General features: G+C 37.6%; 7 protein-coding genes across 7 annotated transcripts; 2 read left to right on the top strand and 5 right to left on the bottom strand.

The window, feature by feature from the left end:
- Positions 1-382: 382 nt before the first annotated feature.
- Positions 383-4,020, top strand: RO3G_10441 (uncharacterized protein; the record flags this gene model as incomplete). Its single annotated transcript, XM_067665026.1, has 12 exons — positions 383-698; positions 763-917; positions 967-1,072; positions 1,126-1,221; positions 1,281-1,396; positions 1,446-2,249; positions 2,311-2,569; positions 2,705-2,918; positions 3,046-3,354; positions 3,445-3,565; positions 3,615-3,798; positions 3,962-4,020. The coding sequence occupies 12 exons, from the start codon at positions 383-385 to the stop codon at positions 4,018-4,020; spliced, it is 2,739 nt and encodes a 912-aa protein (XP_067521127.1).
- A 344-nt stretch (positions 4,021-4,364) lies between these two features.
- Positions 4,365-6,112, bottom strand: RO3G_10440 (uncharacterized protein; the record flags this gene model as incomplete). The annotated part of the gene is made up of 3 exons (XM_067665025.1): positions 4,365-5,570; positions 5,616-5,945; positions 5,990-6,112. 3 exons carry the CDS (start codon positions 6,110-6,112, stop codon positions 4,365-4,367), a joined length of 1,659 nt encoding a protein of 552 aa, XP_067521126.1.
- Positions 6,113-7,922: 1,810 nt separating this feature from the next.
- Positions 7,923-8,700, bottom strand: RO3G_10439 (uncharacterized protein; the record flags this gene model as incomplete). The annotated part of the gene is made up of 4 exons (XM_067665024.1): positions 7,923-8,015; positions 8,072-8,375; positions 8,423-8,633; positions 8,676-8,700. 4 exons carry the CDS (start codon positions 8,698-8,700, stop codon positions 7,923-7,925), a joined length of 633 nt encoding a protein of 210 aa, XP_067521125.1.
- A 1,322-nt stretch (positions 8,701-10,022) lies between these two features.
- RO3G_10438 (uncharacterized protein) lies at positions 10,023-10,511 on the bottom strand (the record flags this gene model as incomplete). The annotated part of the gene is made up of 3 exons (XM_067665023.1): positions 10,023-10,180; positions 10,241-10,335; positions 10,498-10,511. The coding sequence occupies 3 exons, from the start codon at positions 10,509-10,511 to the stop codon at positions 10,023-10,025; spliced, it is 267 nt and encodes an 88-aa protein (XP_067521124.1).
- A 1,906-nt stretch (positions 10,512-12,417) lies between these two features.
- On the bottom strand, positions 12,418-13,763 carry RO3G_10437 (uncharacterized protein; the record flags this gene model as incomplete). Its single annotated transcript, XM_067665022.1, has 6 exons — positions 12,418-12,578; positions 12,628-12,853; positions 12,897-13,108; positions 13,155-13,328; positions 13,373-13,589; positions 13,635-13,763. The coding sequence occupies 6 exons, from the start codon at positions 13,761-13,763 to the stop codon at positions 12,418-12,420; spliced, it is 1,119 nt and encodes a 372-aa protein (XP_067521123.1).
- Positions 13,764-14,355: 592 nt separating this feature from the next.
- Positions 14,356-14,785, top strand: RO3G_10436 (uncharacterized protein; the record flags this gene model as incomplete). Its single annotated transcript, XM_067665021.1, has 2 exons — positions 14,356-14,424; positions 14,474-14,785. 2 exons carry the CDS (start codon positions 14,356-14,358, stop codon positions 14,783-14,785), a joined length of 381 nt encoding a protein of 126 aa, XP_067521122.1.
- An 850-nt stretch (positions 14,786-15,635) lies between these two features.
- On the bottom strand, positions 15,636-16,785 carry RO3G_10435 (uncharacterized protein; the record flags this gene model as incomplete). The annotated part of the gene is made up of 6 exons (XM_067665020.1): positions 15,636-15,759; positions 15,809-15,987; positions 16,042-16,209; positions 16,268-16,581; positions 16,634-16,711; positions 16,764-16,785. 6 exons carry the CDS (start codon positions 16,783-16,785, stop codon positions 15,636-15,638), a joined length of 885 nt encoding a protein of 294 aa, XP_067521121.1.
- Between the last annotated feature and the right edge of the window lie 60 nt (positions 16,786-16,845).

The raw sequence follows: 16,845 nt of genomic DNA, 5'->3' as shown, positions 1-16,845 counted from the left end.
CCAAACTTTGTATTGAATGTCGTTGCAAGTAAAAGGGATGGATAGATTCCTTTGAACAATCCTTCTTTTTTTAATTTTGTAAAAATAAAAAAATAAAAAAAACGCGTTTATTTGCGTGTCTCATTAAGCAGTCTATGTTTACAGCATCAACTGCTTCAAAGAGAGACAAGGTATGTGTTTTAAATAAATTCGCATTAAACACCACAAGAAAGTTTGTTTCTTTTTGTTACGTTGCAGTCATGAAAGAATGGTTTCTTTTTGATAAAAGAAAGGTCACAGGACCCTTTTTTTAAATTTTCAACTTATCTCGAGATTTTTTTTTTTTTCATATTTTTTTTTCCCTCTCTCTCTTTTATTTTTTTTTTTTTCATAAATTTTGAAAATGTCGCAAACAGATGAGAGGTTTCTTTATGTGTCTTCTTTATGTGAACAACTTTATAACCCAAAGAGTTCAAGTGAAGGAGAACAAGCACAACGTATGCTAGAGAATAGTTTCCCAACATTTTCTGACTCAACCAGTCACTCTGACAATCCACCTCCTTTTGGTATTCGTACACCCACGGATACAGCCAATGCTTTAAGGATCATATTGGAAAATTCACCAAGTCCCTATGTTCAAACATTTGCCTTATCAAGATTGAAACAGCTGGTTCTCGCTCAGTTTACTTTATTTGAAAGGGAAACCAAAATTCAATTACGTAATAGACCACTCTCACACTTTACAAAAATCATGCAAAAAATTAATTCGTCTTATTTTGTTAGGTACATTTCTATTAGAGTATGCTTTTGTTCACTATGATTTACAGCCATTTGTGATAAATCAGTTGGCAAGTGTATTGGCTTTATTAACCAGGTTTGGATACTTGGATCATGAAGAATATCAACAAATCTATAAAGACATGACACAGTTCCTTCAGGTACAAACCCATCAAATGACAATGTGCTATTGATTGATAAAAACAATAGGCATCAGCTGAACATCGTATCATTGGATTACAAATACTTTCAGTCATCATTCAAGATATGAATTCAGCTTCTGTACCTAAATATGCTGCCAAGTTTAGAAAAGCAGGTAAGAAGAAAGCAAGCCTATTTCCATCAACTCATACACATCATCACACACAGCGGCAGGAGTAAGGGATACACAATTATATGATATTTTCAAGAATGCATTTGAGCTATTAAAGAGTTTGATTACAAGATCCATACCATTTGATCTAGGTACACTAACACAGTCCATGAAAGTAAGTCCCCGTTCATCTCTTTTTTTTTTTAAATAGCCGAACAAGAAGATCGTACAAAGGACGCAACCCTTGATTTACTTTTGAAATGTTTATCGTACGATTTTGCGGGTACAACCATAGATGAAGCAGGTGAAGATACAGGAACGATTCAGGTAAGGGGAAAGGAAGGGAAAAGGACTTGACTGATGTCTTCTTTTGAAGATCCCTGCTAGTTGGAGATCCACGATCGAAAGAGATGATTTCGTATCCACCTTTTTCAACGCCTACAATGAATTCCAACAGGCTTCACACGCCAAACGCGTCTTGGACTGCCTTGTGCAAGTGGTCGCGATCCGAAAGGGCGTGTTTAGCGGTGAAGAGGAACGTACAAAGTTCATAACGTCCATCATGCAAGGCATTCGTGACACGATCCTCAGTCTGCGTCATGTGGAAGATGAAGAGTGTTACCAGGCCTTTTGTCGATTGATTCAGCGATTTAGAGCAGCGGCCCCTTTGAATGACTTGGCGGACATGCCAGGTTATGTCGAATGGATCGAGTTGGTCGCCACGTTCAGCCAGAATGCCTTTCGAACCGGACACTGTTTTCATCTACTCAAGTTTTGGTCGAGGATTGTGGAAGGCATGACTTATTTTCAGCAGTTGGGTGAAGTGACGGTGAAGAAGCTGCAGGAGATCACGGAAGGGCTGGTGAGGACCTTTATGGCGACTCGGATTGCTGCTGCAGGTGGAGTGAGTGAGTTGTGGGAGGAAGATCCACTGGAGGATGAGGATCATTTGATTGAGACCCTGGGTATGCTTGGTCTGATTGCAAGATGTCGGTATGTGCAATCCTGTGCTGCTCTGATCGAGATGTTTGATCCTGTTGTGGCAGAGTATCAAGTGTTCATCAGTCAAGCAAGTATGGCCGGGGTTGTGAATGAGAATGTGAAGGAAGCGATTGATGTGTATGAGACGAAATTTGCTTGGTTTATTTATTTCATGGCTGTCTTTGTTGGTAATCGACCTGTAAAAATACGATAGAGTGACAGGTTGGGTACATGTGAATAACAGAATACAACGTTTTTAGGCCTATCTTAGTTCAGATGAATGTGACGCGGCCGATGGAGAGTTGATTACGAAAGCAATCCAACTGATGGAAACCAACCAGACGTTAGCCCAAGAGAATCCAGCATTTCTAAATAAAAAGATGGATTCTGCACTGATCTATCTCTTTTCTCAATACAGAAAATCATACATTGGTGAAAGCAATGCAAAAGAAGTATATAAAAAGCCAAATGAAGTCTTTGGTATCGAGGATCAATCGGATATGCTGAACTTGATTATGCGTAAAATGTAGGAAGGAAAGATAAAAGAGGAAGGAGGGGGGGAGTACTGATGTTTTGATAGAATATTCAACTTGCAGTGTTGGGGACAAGACACAGACGTGATATGGAAAACACTTGAACTATTTAATGATCTAGCAAGTGGATACAGTGCGTTGAAAAGCATAAGAAAGATTGAATCCACCACGTTATTGATGCAGAATCATCTATCCAACGACTTCTCCTTCTTTCATAACTCGGATAAGCATCGTGCGAGTCGCATGCTTTATTACCAAGTGCTTTGCAAGATTTTATTTGCTGAAGATAATTGTGAGGCAGAATTCTATGAGTTTATGAAACCATTTGAAGCCAGGTTAGATGAACTTTCTTTGCTGTCCACCAGGGAAGAATTCCAACAGGCTGAAGTGCAGGTGAGATGATGTGATTGGACAATTGGATACTGATTGAGTGAGGTAGAGAGCGGTGATTGATTTATTTAGGGATCTAAGAGGCTTTATTGAACCGATTCAGAGTCGACGTAATTTTATCTTGTTTTTCAATTGGTTCTATCCGGATTATATGCCTATTGTACAAAGAGCGATTGAAGCCTGGTCTCCTGATCCGTCCACTTATGTTTTGCTTAAATTCTTTAGCGAGCTTGTATATAACAAAAGTCAAAGATTAAATTTGGATGTGTCATCTCCTAATGGTGTCCTCTTGTTTCGTGATGCTAGTCAAATCATCTGTAGTTATGGACGTCAAGCAGTAGCACAACATGTTGGGGATGAAAATAAGAAATATGCAGCCAAGTAAGAAAGAAAAAAGAGAAAGAAAGAAAAAGATGAATTAAACAGGATTAGGTACAAGGGAATGACAGTATGTTTTAATATACTTGCAAGATGTCTTGGTGGAAAATATATTAATTTTGGTGTGTTTTGGTTATATCAAGATGAGGCGATTAATGATGCATTCAACATGATGTTTCAAATGATGCTTAATATACCCCTGAATGACATGATGGTACACACACACATTTGTATTATTTTTACTCAATTATTTCTATAAATAGAACTTTCCTAAATTGACAAAGGCCTTCTTTTATATGGTGGATGAATTTTCAAATGAACAAATGATGATGGACCCCAACATGCCAGCAGAAGCATTTCTTTACTTGCTTGAAGCGTGTGAGATTGGTGTTGAATCGAATGATCCCTACATTCGTACCCATGCTTGCACCACACTGAATAATATCTGTACGTATCTGGTTCAAGCAAGAGAAAATGCAAGTATACAAAAAGACAAGGAGAAGAGAAGAAGGGATCATGGTCTGTTGTTGTCTTATTTCAATCAATTCCCTCAAGCGTTACCTAAACTACTGACGACTGTCTTTGGCATGATCTTATTTGATGATAACAGTGATCAGTGGCAGCTGTCAAGACCGTTATATACACTTGTGTTACTTGAACGTGAAGTAAGTGACCGTTACACATACTTGCTTGATGTTTACATTTTTAAAGTTTGCCTTGAAATACACCAATCAAGTCATCCTGCAGCAATTACCCGAACGACGTGAATTTGTAACCAAGGTAACCAAACACAATGCATGTAGATGAATCGGAATTGACTTTTTTTTTTTTTTTATCAGATGTTAAGTAACCTGATGGAAGGAAGTGGATGGACACTGAACACAAAAGATAGAGAAAAGTTTTCTCAGCAGATATCAAACTTAAAAAGGGAACTGATCGTTCAACAAATCACACTTGTTCCTATTTAACAATAAAATAACATGGGCTATCTTTCTTTTTTATTATTTACATCTTCATGAGACAGAAATACCCGTTTTAGTTAAAGCTGGTTTCTTGGGTGATTCCAATCGTGTCCTCTTTTCTTCCTCTTCTTCTGAATCAGCCATTTCCAGAGGTCTCTTGCCGGTTGAATATTCTTTTTGTTGTGCCATGCTCATGAGCGTATCGGCCGCACTGCTCTCGATCGGACTGTTGTTGATCGGAGGACGATGGTTGGGTGGAGGTAACTGAGGAGGCTTGATTTTGTCTGTGTCATAGAGTATGGATGTTCTTCTGATGAGCTCGTTGGAATGTTCAAAGGGTAGCATGGGTGGTTGTTTGGATGAGAGGAGTTGTGTGGGAGGAGGCGTAGGAGAGAGTTGATTGGGAATGGGAGATCGGATATGTTTGGCTAGGATAGGTCGAGTGGTGTGGTTGATATCAGGTATGCGAACCTCTGGATGATGATAGGGACGATCCGAGGGTGGTGGAGGAGGATCCCGAGGGATTCTGCTGAGATGGTGACTGGTGGTACTGCTGGGTGTATCAGGAGAAGAAGCATGAGGATGATGATATTGATATGGATTACTGACATCTTGAGGTATAGGTTGGTTGGTTCTGCTGGATGAATTTGATTTTCTTAAGAGATCTAATCTTTGTTTGATATGAGGATTGTTTGGATCCAATTCAGCCGCACGTTGGTAGGCATCCAGGGCATCTTGTACTTGATTGTTGCATGATTCATACAAGGTACCCAGATCATACCAGACTTCACTGATATAAGGATTCAAACGGATCGCTCGACTGTAAGCATCCAACGCGTCACGGTATTGATTGATTTGATAATACAACACACCAATAGAACACCAAAAGGTCGGATTACGTGCATCACGATAGACTGCTTGCTGATAGGCCTCATAGGCTTTATTGTAATTCTGTTCGACCATGTAGCAGCGACCGAGGAGATACCAAGATTGAGCATCGGTACTGTCTGACTTGAGTGATCTTGTGAGGTATTGAATGGCCATGGATTGATTACAAAAGGTTGTGTTTTGTTGGTGATAGAGCCAACCCAATTGTTGTAACACTTTGGCATGATCTGAATTGTCAGCCAAGACTCTTTCGTAGGCTTCCTTGGCTAACTCATATTCCTTTTGTTGTTCATAGACATGACCTGTTTGAAACCAGATGTCAACCTCGGTCAGTGGCTTGGGTGGATTACGCAGGATATAACGAAAACACTAGAAAGGATGAGGACAAGGGGGTTGGGATGGTTACTGACTTACCTGAAGCGAGAGATCGTATTTTTGCTGCTGTTTATAGATAATGCCCAACCTAAAGTAGATTTCACTGGCCTTTTCAAATTGAGAGTCCATTTTCATCACGGCCGAAAAAGCCTCTTCTGCATGTTCAATCGATCCATATCGATCATACAAGATACCGATACCATACCATAATTTAGGATCCTTTGGGTTCTGTAGATGATAAAGAGCCTGTTGATAAGCTTGATAAGCTTCTTGTAAGTTTTCCATCATTAAATAACAATGACCTAGCGCACTCCAAGCTTCACCATTATTTTCTTGTAAGGCAAGGATTCTTTTAAAGTATTCTACAGCCTAAAGGAATAGTTCATACGACCGCAGCGATTCTTTCACCTTACCTTTCCAAACTGTTCTCTTCCTCTACAAAGGGAAGCAATATGAGATAGAGCAGGAATTGAGTATGGATTATGTCGGAGGGCTGATTCATAAGCATTCAGTGCTCTGTCCCAGTCCATCATCATCTCTGCCAGATTACCTAAATTGCCAGTGTCAGTTCTGTGGCGCTCGATCAAATAGAATGACTTTCCATTTTAAGAAAAAGTCACTGTCATACAAAATTAAAGTACAAGCGGGTCGCACTCCCTTCCTCCCCCCCTCTTCCCCCTTCTCTTTTCGTCTCCGCCACTTCCTTTTTACACACGCACACACGCACACATACACACATCTTCAAAGATAGTTTACCTAGTTTTAACCAGACTTGTTCATTTACACTTGTTAATTTTTGTAGGGTGGTTGGTTTGGGTATCGCTTTCACTGCTGACATGATTTCTTTTTTTTTATTAAAAGAGAAAAAAAGGGTAAATAAAAAAAAGGTACTTTTGAACTAGAAGGAAAAAGTGCAAAAAAGAAAAAAAAAAAAAAAAAAAAAAAAAAGGAAAAAGAAAAAAAAGAAAAAAAAAAAAAAAAAGATAAAAAAAAAATGTGTAATTTTTATTTGGGGGTGCAACACAAACTCCTCGTACTCCTCCCCCCTTTTTATTATAGTTTAAACTTTAAATGGTTACACTGGGTTCCATTGGAGTGAATGAAGGTGAAGAGGTGAGATGGGGTCTTGTAGAGGATGATGTCAAGAAGAGGTAGGCTTTGGATGATAATGTATGCAAGTTGGCATGAGATCATCTGATAGGCTGTACCTTGCTTAGCCCGTGCAGAAAGACATAAAAGGGGGGTGTATTACATTGTTGAATGGAAAGGGTAAAGTGATACCTGCAGTCCATATCGGATAATTCCGTGATGCAAAAATAAAAATAATACGCCATCATCCTCCGGACGATCTTATTGCTGCAAGAAATTAAAATTCAGTATGTATTGAATGTGTCACTTTATGAATGTAAGGATGATCTTTACCCTGTCTTTATCACTTGATTTCAATCATCCGATATTCACACATAAACAATACGTAATTAAAGTTTTTATTCAACAAATGACAATAAAAATACATTCTTGTTTTATGTCTTGTACAACCCTTTTTCTTTTTTTATAAGCTGTCCTTTAAAAAATAGACTAAAGAAAGAAAAAGAGAGAGAGAAAGAGAGAGAGAGAGAAATAGGGTTTGTATCACAATTCTTCATGTTCCAGAATGTAATCTTGATTTTACTAATTTAGTTTATATTATTGTCTGTATTCCCCCCTCCCTTCTCTCTTTTTCTTTCTCTTTACCTCATTTCCGGTTCATGTTCATTCCGTCATCCTTCATTTACTTAACCAGTGGAGTGTAGCACAATTTTATTTAATTATTTTCGCGTAAAAAGAGTTGAAAGAAGAAAAGAGGAGAAGAAAAGGAGAGGGGGGAGGGTAAGAAGACTTTCTATAAATATTTTATGCTCTATCAAACGCCTTTTGCTTTATTTTACTTTTTTAGACAAATCAACCGCATGCTTTGTTTGTTACTAAAGCCCTTGACTGTTCTTTTTCTTCTTTTTGGGGGAAACAACAATGAATGTCGTTTTATTTATTTACAATTCATCTTTTTTTTTATATAAACAACAACTGCGGTAGAACAGCCTATCCAAACGCCAACATGTTTACACTTCTTTCCTCTTTTAAACATCTCTCTTTTCCCCCCTCATTCTCCCTATCCTCTCTTTTTCCCCTCTTTTTTAAAAAAAAAAAGGGTTTGTCATCAATCATTTAAGGTTTTTTTTTTTCTTTTCTTTATTTATTAGGAGATAAAGTGTGGCTGACATGCTGTATTTCATTCTTGCATTACTTTTTTATTTTGGCGCGTTAAAATATCAACCAATCATATTTTATTAAATCATCCACCCAATCTCAGTGAATCGTCTTCTTTTTCTTTAGTGAACAAAGACGTAAGGTATGACTTGATCGGTGAGGTACACGAATAGAACAAGTGGTCTTTGTAATCTAAATCCAAAAAAAAAGAGGAGTGAATAAAACCGTCAATCCACCAATCAACTCACCCTTTTCTTTTCTGTCGTCATTTCAAAATTATGAGCTCTTAATTCGATGGCTGATTCATACGGTGCGTTCACAATGACAAACGAACCTGGTTCTTCTTGTCTTGTTGTATTATCAAACCTCACTAAATCATTCAGTGTAATATAACAATCAGACCTATTTGACTCAAGTGCCTGCTCAATGTCAACATCTACTTTATATTTTTCTTCATTCAATCGTTTATATTCTTTCTCCAAAGACTCATTTTGTTTTCTTAAAGAAAATAATCTCTTTTCCAACTCTTTTGTATTCTCTGGTCTATTTCCACTAAAAAAAAGATATTAGAAAAGAAAAGAAAAGAATGTTCAACTTACATCCACTGCACATGATTCTTTGAATTCTTTTCAATCAACTCAATTCCTTCAAGTACGTTTGTGATATCATAAATACGTCTCTTTTGTACTTTTAATTGAGCAGCAGCTCGATTTAAATCCAAATCACCGTGATGACTCGAACAGAGTAATTCAATGAATTTTTTTGTTAATAGACCAAGTGATGAATCATATCGACATGAGGTTGGATGGACTACAGAATATCAATAACGAGTATCCATCAGATATCATTTACCATTGTTTTCATAGTGAGTATTCATTGTCAAAGAAAAATAAGAATAATAAAAAAAAAGGACAGTAATTGATAGATGCTTAAATAAAGACGGTTTGAAAGGGGTTAATTTAAGAATTAAGGAGAAAAAGATAAAAAAGGGAGGGAAAACAAAACAAAACAATGCAGCATATAAACTTACTTTCTGCAATCATCATTAACATCACAACGCCCATTCTTTAAACTTTCTTTTTTTTCACAAGACCATCTCAAGACTCTTCTTATTTGTTCAAGTTCAATCACACGCTCTCTTTTTTTAAAGGAGTAAAAAGAAAGAAAGAGAAAGAGAGAGAGACCCTTTATCACCTATTGTCTAGAATCAATTTCTTTGTTGTCTCTTCTTTGCTTATGTAATCTCTTTCTCTTTTTCATATAAATGATTTCATCAAATGGTTTTTTATTATTAAAAAGGGGATCGACAGAATAAGATTGAGAGAATACCTTTCTTGTAAATATGTGCGTGTGTGTGTGTGTGTGTATGTGTGTACGACGGTTAAGCCTGTCATTCGCTCTTGTTCACTACCAGGAAAAGTATTTATCCCCTTTCAAACCCCACCCCATAAAAAGTCATCCCTTTTTCTCTATTTCGTATCGTACCCTTTATTCAGATGCCGCAAGGTGTACATCATTACAAGTTGTAAAGTACAATCAGCCTTTTTTTTTTTTGTATCGACCTTGTGGTAAACGATTATTGTTTTCTTTGTGATGCTTGAGAATTTGCCTAGTGGCTCGTGCTACTATTTTCTAAAAGATAAATTTCCAGTGGAGTTTCCACAGAGAGAAAGAGAGAGAGCAAAGCATAGGTGGTCATATCCAAGTAGGCTACAGAAATTGAAGGAGCAACCTCAATACGAAAGAAAGAAGGGTGTTGAATGAGAGTACAAGTCAAGTTGGTAGGGTCAGCGAAAAAGCGAGACACAGTTGTTTGCCAGACGTCATGTTTGAAGAGACAAGGTATTCTTTAGAATCGACACTACCACAATAGACACAATCAGAATCCAGAAATTGGGTTGCGACAAGCCATTCCTTACCCTACGAATTTCGTGAGGATCGAATCTCCAGAGTAGCATGTGATCTCTGTGTGGGATAGATGACTTTCAACTCTTGTACCAGACAGGAGGATAGGATGCTGGTAACAGATGAGGTAGCTGAGGTTCACGAAACCATTTGGTACTCAAAGAAGCAATAAGAGTTCCACCAAGTAAAAGTGAATCCAGTTTGTCGTCAAGCCCGTTTCAGTCAGCGCAGAAAGTGATAGTACGGATGAAAGAAAAGGGCTCCCTCTATGCAATTCAGTTGACTCTGTTCAAATCAATTCTTGTTCCTGGAGCGAAAAGGATTCAAAGGTGTGAGAGATCTAGAGCAAGATTTACCACAAGCCATACCAAATTCATATACATGCTTGTCAAGGATACCAGACCAGTAGGAAGCCTTGAAACCCTGATTTGGCATGAACAGTGAAGGACAGACTAGAGTCAGTGGTAGTTTACTAACCATACGAATATCAAAAACGTGTCAATCCACTTTACCCATCGTTATGAACAATGAATTGAAACAGCCAAAGGACTTGATCGTGCTTGAACGCTTATTATAAGCCGTAGAGGTAAAATAGGAAAAGGTGAAACTGAGAAAAGGCACAAGTAGTGTCAAAGGATATCACCCCCTGAAGGTGTCGTAATAAGATGGATCAAAAAAAAAAAAAAAAAAAGTCATGGCTGCAACCATCAAAGTTGTAGAGCTGCATGTTGTGTTACGTGGTCTAAAATGGCAAGTCCGCTTTCTTTACGTGAACATTGGCATGTTTGGAAGCTGACTGCAGGGAAAGTGTCTGCGTACGAGAAATTGAAGGGATTGTTGAGCGAACTCTACCAAGATAGGAAGCCGCAAGAAATATGGATCACACGCCAGAGTGTGTGTTTGTGACGAAACTGTGACCAAGGATGGACAGATTATTTGAGCGAGCATTTGAGCCTGTTGCTGCAACTTAAGCAGGAGGTTATCAAGAAAATGAGAAAGCTGGTGACTGAATGGCCAAGACATAGGGCCGCTCTGGAACTTTGTTTGATCATGCCACTGTGTTCTACCGTGGGAAAAGAAGACGGATGGTTACGTGTGCTGTGGTTGTCCAGAGAGCAAGATTGTCAAGAGGATACTGTGCGAGAGTAGCGGTTGATCAAAAGGCATGATAGTCGGAAAGGAGCAAAGGGATTTGACTTGTTCTCGGTATTGGATAGGAACATAAATTACAAGCATATCAATAGAGTCATATGAACCTGATCTAGGAGAGACCTGAGCAGCGAAAAGGCTGTCATCTATCAAAGACCATAGGAAATTATTATTGAGCATAAGATTGAATGCAAGTAGGCTGCAGTGTTGGATCCAGGTACTTGAGGAAACTTGGAGGTACTGGATAAAACGTGACTATAGTAAGAGAGAAGAGGCATGAATTTCTTGATGAGCGGCAAGATCGTACTGTAAGGAGTGCATCTGTCGAACAAATGAACTGCCTGATGATCTTTGTATTATTCTGTGACTTATGCAGTTTAGTGAGACCAAGGATATACGAGATGAGACTCTCTTTATAGATCAGAGGAGGGAATTGGATTATTTTGAGCTATCCGAGCCTCCTCATGAAGGATACAAGCTTCTTTGTTTAGGTCCATGTCATCGTTGGATCCATGTTCTTCTAAATCATTTTCCGTGGCTTTGGAGGGTTGATAATCAGGGTCAGCATCGGTATCTTCCTTATAGTATCAAGATCTTTCATAACCGAGCCATTTATGCGGCTTAACATGAAAGTGTTTTCATGAGTAGACGTGAGATAATTTGTATTCATATTGTGAGGCTTGAACTCCTTATGGCTTGATACAGAAACATCCATGCGATGGAAATCTTTGACTTTGGACTTGAGATGTTTTCAGCTAAGCCTTGAGACTTTTCTGAAGAGGTTGTGTTTTCAAAAAGTTCCTTGATTTCAAGGGGGTGGGGGGGAAACATTGTTAATGGTGAAGGCGATAGGTTTACCTCGTTGCAATTCACCGCTGAATTCTACTTTTACTGAGATTGCTCTTCGATGAGTTGCTAGATCCATGCAGTAGCGTTTAGACCCAATTTTATCATTCCTTTGTTCTTGGTAACCTCTAAAGAGGGATTATGGGCTTTGACATTCATATCAGGTCTTGAGCTTAGGACTCTCAAGTATGGGACAGGTGGCTTTGGTGTATCCAGGTTTATGACAGTAAAAGCGTTGGGTTTTCATGCCTTTCCAGGAGGTGAAGACAAGACAGTGGTTACTTAAATGCAACTCATGTCACTATTCGCAAATGTGGAACTCTCTGTGGAGGAAGAGTCGAGAAACGCAAATTCTTTCCCAAAGCTAAGTTTTTTTTTTTTTTTTTTTTTTTTTTGGCGTGTGTAATATTCAAATAAAACTTCAAATTTCAAGCGAATTTTTTTTCTCAAATTATTTGAAGTGATGTATATAGAAAGGATGTTGATCTCAATTCTTTTTTTTTTTTTTTTTTTTTTTTTTTGGCGTGTGGAATAAAAGAAAAGCATGAAAACCAAAGGCATTCCTCATAATCAAATCCCCCTTTTTTTCTATGAATCATATGCAGAAGCAATAGTAATGCAACCCATCATTTGAGTTTAAATTCCCTTATTCTCCCCCTTTCTCGTTGTATATAAAAAAGTTTAATGTAACCCTTTAATCTTCACATAAAACCAAAGCATGATTGACGCCTAATGAGACATCAATGACTTTTCTATCAATATTTACACGTTTTGGAATAAAAGCATGTTCTTGATGCCCTAAACCTAATCTTCCACTCGGTCCATTCAACCCCCAAGTAAATAATTCTCCTTGAACTATATTAAACGTGAGCTTGTTTGAAATGAGCCGTTCTGTTCAATATACCTGTTAATGCAGCAGCATAATCTGTTGATGCGTATATCTTGCTGACTTGTTCTAATCCTTTGACTTTCTCTAGTTTTAAACTTTCGATCATTTCAGGCCCAAGACCAAGTGCACCATAACCACAAGTATAAACCTGTCCGAGATGATCAAGAAAGACAGAAAATGGTCCTCCAGCAGCAACATCTATCATGTCTTTATCTGTCTCGATCTCTACTGGCTCCAATATCTACACACAATCAACACTCTACTCTTCTTTCTCACTCACTTACCCTATCGATCTTTTTGCCTTGGGCTCCTTGACCATATTCCGAATTTCCCCAAGTATACAGCTTTTCATTTGTTAATAATAGCGTATAGTCTGTTGAACTTGATATCTTTTTGGTCATACAACTTATATCTAATTTACTTGGTACATCTTTATCACTCTGTCCCTGTCCTAATTGTCCATCTGCTCCCCAACCCATAGCATAGATTTCACCGTCTGCTCTGGACATCAGCAACCTGAACATAAACCTCACTATGCCTACCTTCTGTTGTTAACACTGTATTATCCAATCCACAAGCAACATCTTTTATAGTCTTATCAAAATTCACTAATCTCAATTGACTTTCGGCTACAAGTTGACCAGGTGTTGTCTTTTTGTTTTTTCCAATACCTAATTGTCCATACATGTTGTTACCAAATGAATACAGACCTGTTTCTATATATCCATCAGTCACACGATCTCTATTCAATCCCACTTACTCTTCTTGTCTTCACTCTCAATTACAACATGGGAGTGCTCTCTTCCACAAGCCAATGATTTAACTGGATCCTTGAACGTCATTTTTGAGTGACCCGAATCGCATGCCATCGTACCCAGCTGTCCACTTTTATTTAAACCAAAGCCATAGACAACGTTTGATGTACCAATCAAAGAATGACCCCAGCCGGTAGCCACTTGAAAGGTGGATTCTTCTTTCTAATCCAACTGTTTAATTAATGTTATCAACGTGTTTATACTTACAGGCAAAGCATAATCATCCAACTGTTTCAACTCATGAGGTTCATATAGAACGCGACTCTTCTTTAATAAAGGTAACGCGACTGTTTGACCCCAACCATATAAAACTGTCTTTGAACTTGTCTTTAACATTTATAGAAAAAAAAAAATGGCATAACCCCCCCTGAAAAGAACTCTGTTGAAACTCATCACTTTTATTTTCAATCGTTGTGCATTTTATTTTTCTTTTAGGTTACTATGAATGGATGTGCGCCTTATGCATACAGTAAAAACAATGAATCAAATATATCCATATCAAACCCTTTCCCTCTTTTTCCCTTTTTTCTTTCCTATTCAATTCAGAAAAAGAATGATCATAAAAAAAGAAAGTACACAGTTTCTATCTCTTTATTTTAGTAGAAGAAAGAAATGTGAGCTTTTGTAGGTCTTTGCTGAAAACACAATTCTCTAAAGAAATATGAAGAATTTTGAATTTTGATGCAGGCTAAAAGAGTGATATTCTCAAAATCAGGCTTTGGCTCGGATAGTTTTTTTTTTTTTTTTTTTTTCTTCTTCTTCTTTCTCTCTCTCTTTTTCTCATCAAAATAAGGAGAGAGTGTGTTAGAGACTACAATGAATAGAATAGTGGAGGTAAAAGATGAGCGATGTCTAAAGAAATAAATAAATTGAGGTTTTTTAAAAGGTAAAACCAAGGAAAAGTACATTTGATAGTAAATATATAAAGATGCACACACTTGGAAGTGGTAATTTTGGTAAAGTGTATTTGGTTGAAGAAAGAGCAAGCAAAGAGCAGGTAAGCTACGAAATACATTTCATTACGGGTGATGATTGATTTGTGGTAGTTTGCTGCCAAAATAGTGGATAAAAAGATATTTAAAGCTGGAGATCAAAAATTACATGCGGAAAAGGAACAAAAGATCTGTGAAATATTTTCAAAGCGATTGTCACATAAACACATTGTGAAAATACATGAGGTCTTTACAGAACAAGACTTGATTTATATTATTATGGATTACGTTGAAGGTGGAGAGTTGTTTCACAGAATCAGAGAGAAAAAGAAATTGCCTGAAAATGAAGCACGTACCTGGTTTCGAGAAATAATGGAAGCAGTTGATTATATTCACGAAGTAAGTCGAGTACCATCTGTCGTTTGACTTGATGATCTAATTCAAAATGCTTAGAATAACATCGTACACAGAGATTTAAAGCCTGAGAATGGCAAGTATATCAAACAGCTTAACATATGCATCGTATTGATCTTCACGCATAGTTTTAATCAATAAAAAATCGGGTGTACAGATTTGTGATTTTGGTTTTGGAAATATCATTCAGCAAAGACAAGACATCCTAAACACGTATTGCGGTAGTCCGTTTTATGCTGCACCCGAGATGGTCACTGCCACTCCTTATCAGGGTCCACCAGCGGATGTGTGGAGCTGCGGCGTGATTTTGTATGCTATGCTGACAGGTTTCTTACCCTTTCAGGCAGATCAGATGCCTGAACTATTTCGAAAAATCAAGGCGGGCGAATACAGGCCACCACCAGGCGTGTCCGTCATTGCTGCTGACCTGATCCGTAAATTGCTCTGTGTCGACGCTCGAAAAAGGATGACCACCAAAGAATGTCTATCCCATCCTTGGTTACTCATCCCACCAAAAAAGAATGAAAACCCTTCACCCTATTCCTCCCTTGCCAACTCTTTTGCTACTTATCCTCAAGTCAAAAACAAGTACAGCTCATCCGATCTATCATCATCTTCTACTGGTGAGGAGACTAAACGACATTATTATCCAAATATCACAATCGAAAAGAAATCATTCCTTACACGTCTATTCAAAAAAAAGACACAAATTGTGCCTTCGGATAATCATTACAATACGGAAAAGAAGTTACTTAAACAGCGTATGATGGGTAAATTCAAAAATTTCTTTATCAAGAAATCATTACAACAGCCAACAAGACGACTTGAATCTTCCAATAAAATTTAATTTATTTCTTTTTCTCTATTCTTTTAATATATTCTTTCGAATAAAACCAGAAACTGTTTCAAAGACTACTAATAATATACCACCACCTGGACCTAATCTTAACACCTTGGGTAAGAATCCTCTGTACAATGAAGCAATTCTAATAAAAATATAAGTACATCTACATCACACACCTTCCATCTTTTTACCCTTCTTCTTTGGCTACTGTCATGATTCCAGGTAAAGTCCAATTGTATTTCCTGGGACCCACACCATTATAACTTTGCACACGCGTCTTTACAACATCAAAAGGTGTATTACAGGCAGTAGCTACAATACCACCTATAGTACCCGCGGCAAAGTTGGTTAAACGTTGTTGATTTGGATCCTGCAATAAAGTTTGAGAAAAAAAAGAAAGGATGCGATAGATTACCAGTTTTACCTTTGATTTAGGCAACATATCCTTCACCTTAAAGATCAAACCAAAGTAGGCACCATTCCAAACTGCATGACGCCACATGGTAGCCTCAAGACCGTTAAATAAGGCCAATATGCCTTCCGAAGCAAGAATCTTTCGGATTGTATCGGTCGTGCCATTGTATTTACCAAGCTTTGGATGGATAAGTAATACAGAAATAAATCTTTTCTTTTTTTTCTTTTTTGCTTACATTGGCCTTGTCTTGCATTCTAACTTTAACTAATTCAAAAGGAACGATGATGACTGCTTCAGTTAAACCAGCACTGATACCAGTCAAAACAGATAAGGACTGTGTGACCTTTTCGAAACCAAAGAGCTTTTTATAAAGAGAGGTATATTGTTCATTGGCAGCAAATTTGGTGGCACGCTTAGGTGCTTCCACCATGATGGGAGGTAAGATACCACGATAAAGAGAGCCTGGGCCTTCTGTTTTGATCATTGTTGTTATTGTATGAACAATACCTGAACTTGATCCTGTATTCAATTGAGCTCTTGTCTTTACAACTAATAAGATTGTTATAAAAAAATGTTTATTTAGGACAATAACAATAGTTACCATCTAAAGGATACATCACTAAAATTTCTGATACACCAGCAATAGCACCAGCCAAGAATTGGTAACCAAAAGGAAGGGCTACAAGAGACTATTTATATTCCGTTTCCCTTATATTATTTCAACAACTTACGTTTTTGATTAGCTTCAGGCATACTTGTAAATATAATACAGGATTTTTTCTCCAAAAAAAAAAAAAAAAAAAAAAAAAGAAA

Source organism: Rhizopus delemar, genomic scaffold (assembly GCF_000149305.1).
Source record: "Rhizopus delemar RA 99-880 supercont3.8 genomic scaffold, whole genome shotgun sequence".
NCBI classification, from domain to species: Eukaryota; Fungi; Mucoromycota; class Mucoromycetes; order Mucorales; family Rhizopodaceae; genus Rhizopus; species Rhizopus delemar.
This window is presented reverse-complemented; position numbering and strand designations above follow the sequence as displayed.